Below are 2,441 nucleotides of genomic sequence, written 5' to 3'. Positions count from 1 at the left end.
ATGGGGTGGGCAGTGTACTGAAACTTGAAAATTGAGGACATGATTTCTTCATTTGCTTTAAACGCACATATGTGATATGTTCAATGATCAATTCGCGCTGATGTATTACTGCAAATAGAACGCGTTCAAAATTACAAAATATAAAACTGCTGAACTTGCAAAGATTTCTCTCTCTCTCTCTACCCCCCTCTTCTCTATCCTGTTCTCTCTCTCTCTCTCTCTCTAGGTGACAGACCAGACGAAGCATTTGCAGCAGTGTGTGTGTGGGAAGAGTGAAGCAATGGTCGACTCGGAGCAGAAGACCGTGCTGGAGCCCAACTGAGGCGTAGCAGGCTCGCTCCTCCGCTGGTGTCACACGCACAAAGTGTGGGATCCGGAGGGAGACGGCACGGGGAACTGAATGCCTGCTCGGCCGACCTCAGCATCTCCTGAAGCGTCGTCAGCCCCGTGTCCACAATGACCGTGGTGGCTGGAGATAACATGGACGAGGCGGCCACTCTCCCGGGGCACCCGCAGGACACGTACCCCCCGGACCACGAGGACCACGAATGCTGCGAGAGAGTCGTGATAAACATATCAGGACTGCGCTTCGAGACCCAGCTCAAGACCCTCGCACAGTTTCCGGAAACGCTTCTGGGCAACCCGAAGAAAAGAATGCGGTATTTTGATCCGTTACGAAACGAATATTTCTTTGACAGAAATCGGCCAAGTTTTGACGCTATTCTCTATTACTATCAGTCTGGGGGCAGACTAAGGAGACCCGTCAACGTACCCCTGGATATGTTTTCGGAGGAGATAAAGTTTTATGAACTTGGGGTTGAGGCCATGGAGAAATTCAGAGAGGATGAGGGGTTTATACGAGAGGAGGAGCGCCCACTTCCAGAGAATGAGTTTCAGCGCCAAATCTGGCTGCTTTTTGAACACCCTGAAAGTTCTGGGCCGGCACGGGGAATTGCTATTGTGTCGGTAATGGTCATTCTAATCTCCATTGTCATCTTTTGCTTGGAGACATTACCTGAACTGAAGGAGGACCCAAAGGGTAGATTCCAAACAATAGGGAACACCACCTTCTTCTACAAACCAAATATTCTCACCGACCCCTTCTTCATTGTGGAGACCCTGTGTATCATCTGGTTCTCGTTTGAACTGATTGTGCGCTTTTTTGCCTGTCCCAGCAAAGCAGCATACTTTAAAAATATGATGAATACCATAGATTTAGTGTCCATCATACCATATTTTATCACACTGGGCACGGAGCTGGCAGATGACCCAGGCGATATAAAAGCACAGGAGGCCAAAGCCGGCGGAGAGGCCACATCTCTAGCCATCCTCCGAGTTATCCGCCTAGTGAGGGTGTTCAGGATCTTCAAGCTGTCGAGACACTCCAAGGGGCTTCAGATATTGGGACAAACCTTGAAAGCCAGTATGCGAGAGCTGGGACTGCTTATATTCTTTCTGTTCATCGGCGTCATTTTGTTCTCCAGCGCGGTATACTTTGCAGAGGCCGAGGAGAAGGAGTCCTATTTCACCAGCATCCCAGACGCATTCTGGTGGGCGGTGGTGTCAATGACCACTGTGGGCTATGGGGACATGTACCCCGTGACCATTGGTGGAAAGATTGTGGGCTCTCTGTGCGCTATTGCCGGCGTGCTGACCATCGCTCTGCCGGTGCCAGTCATCGTGTCCAACTTCAACTATTTCTACCACCGAGAGACTGAGGGAGAAGAGCAAGCTCAGCTCCTAAACGTGAGCAACCCCAACATCCCGTCCGACTCGAATTCGAGTCGACGCAGCTCGTCCATCGTCAGTAAGTCGGAATACATGGAAATAGACGAGGACATAAACAACAGCATCGACAATTTCCGAGATGCAAACCTCAGAACTGGTAACTGCACGGTTGCCAATCAGAACTGTGTGAACCGAGGAAAGCTCCTAACGGATGTGTAGGACTGCGCATAGAACCCAACCTTAAACGCACACCTGGGGATCCCTACCCTCAACTGTACATAGTGTTTTAATACAACTTGAATGCTTTATTGACGTCAATGCGTTCTTGCATTGCATTTATGTGGAAAAAAAAACATGAACCACGAACCAAGAGAGTATTTATACGCGCTGAGGTTGAAGGAATCGACAATATCATCTGCCTGATTCGAGAGTGGGATAGTTCAAAACACAATCAAAGACATCGTTTGATATCTTTTGTTTGACCACTCAGACAAAATCGAGTACATCGGGCACCCCCTAATGATTGTCACACATTTTGACAAGCGGGGCAAAACAGTGAAAGGTTGGAAACGGCCGAGCGTGGATTACAGGTCAACTTCTCTGTGTTGCACGATGCACCCCTTTAGAAGTCTTGCACCTGCTGCACCTGCAGATGCATCGACCAGTGTGGTTTGCTTTCGATGGATGAATACTTGAGCTCAACGGATCAGCAA

General features: G+C 49.1%; 1 protein-coding gene across 1 annotated transcript; it reads left to right on the top strand.

The window, feature by feature from the left end:
• Nucleotides 1-456: 456 nt before the first annotated feature.
• On the top strand, nucleotides 457-1,947 carry kcna1b (potassium voltage-gated channel, shaker-related subfamily, member 1b). Its single transcript, XM_076297311.1, has one exon. It carries the CDS (start codon nucleotides 457-459, stop codon nucleotides 1,945-1,947), a length of 1,491 nt encoding a protein of 496 aa, XP_076153426.1.
• Nucleotides 1,948-2,441: the final 494 nt, after the last annotated feature.

This window comes from Alosa pseudoharengus, unplaced genomic scaffold (genome assembly GCF_046254945.1).
Source record: "Alosa pseudoharengus isolate Yale_2024_CS ecotype anadromous, Long Island Sound unplaced genomic scaffold, YU_APseudo_1.1 YU_APseudo_1.1_scf_20, whole genome shotgun sequence".
Taxonomy (NCBI): Eukaryota; Metazoa; Chordata; class Actinopteri; order Clupeiformes; family Clupeidae; genus Alosa; species Alosa pseudoharengus.
This window is presented reverse-complemented; position numbering and strand designations above follow the sequence as displayed.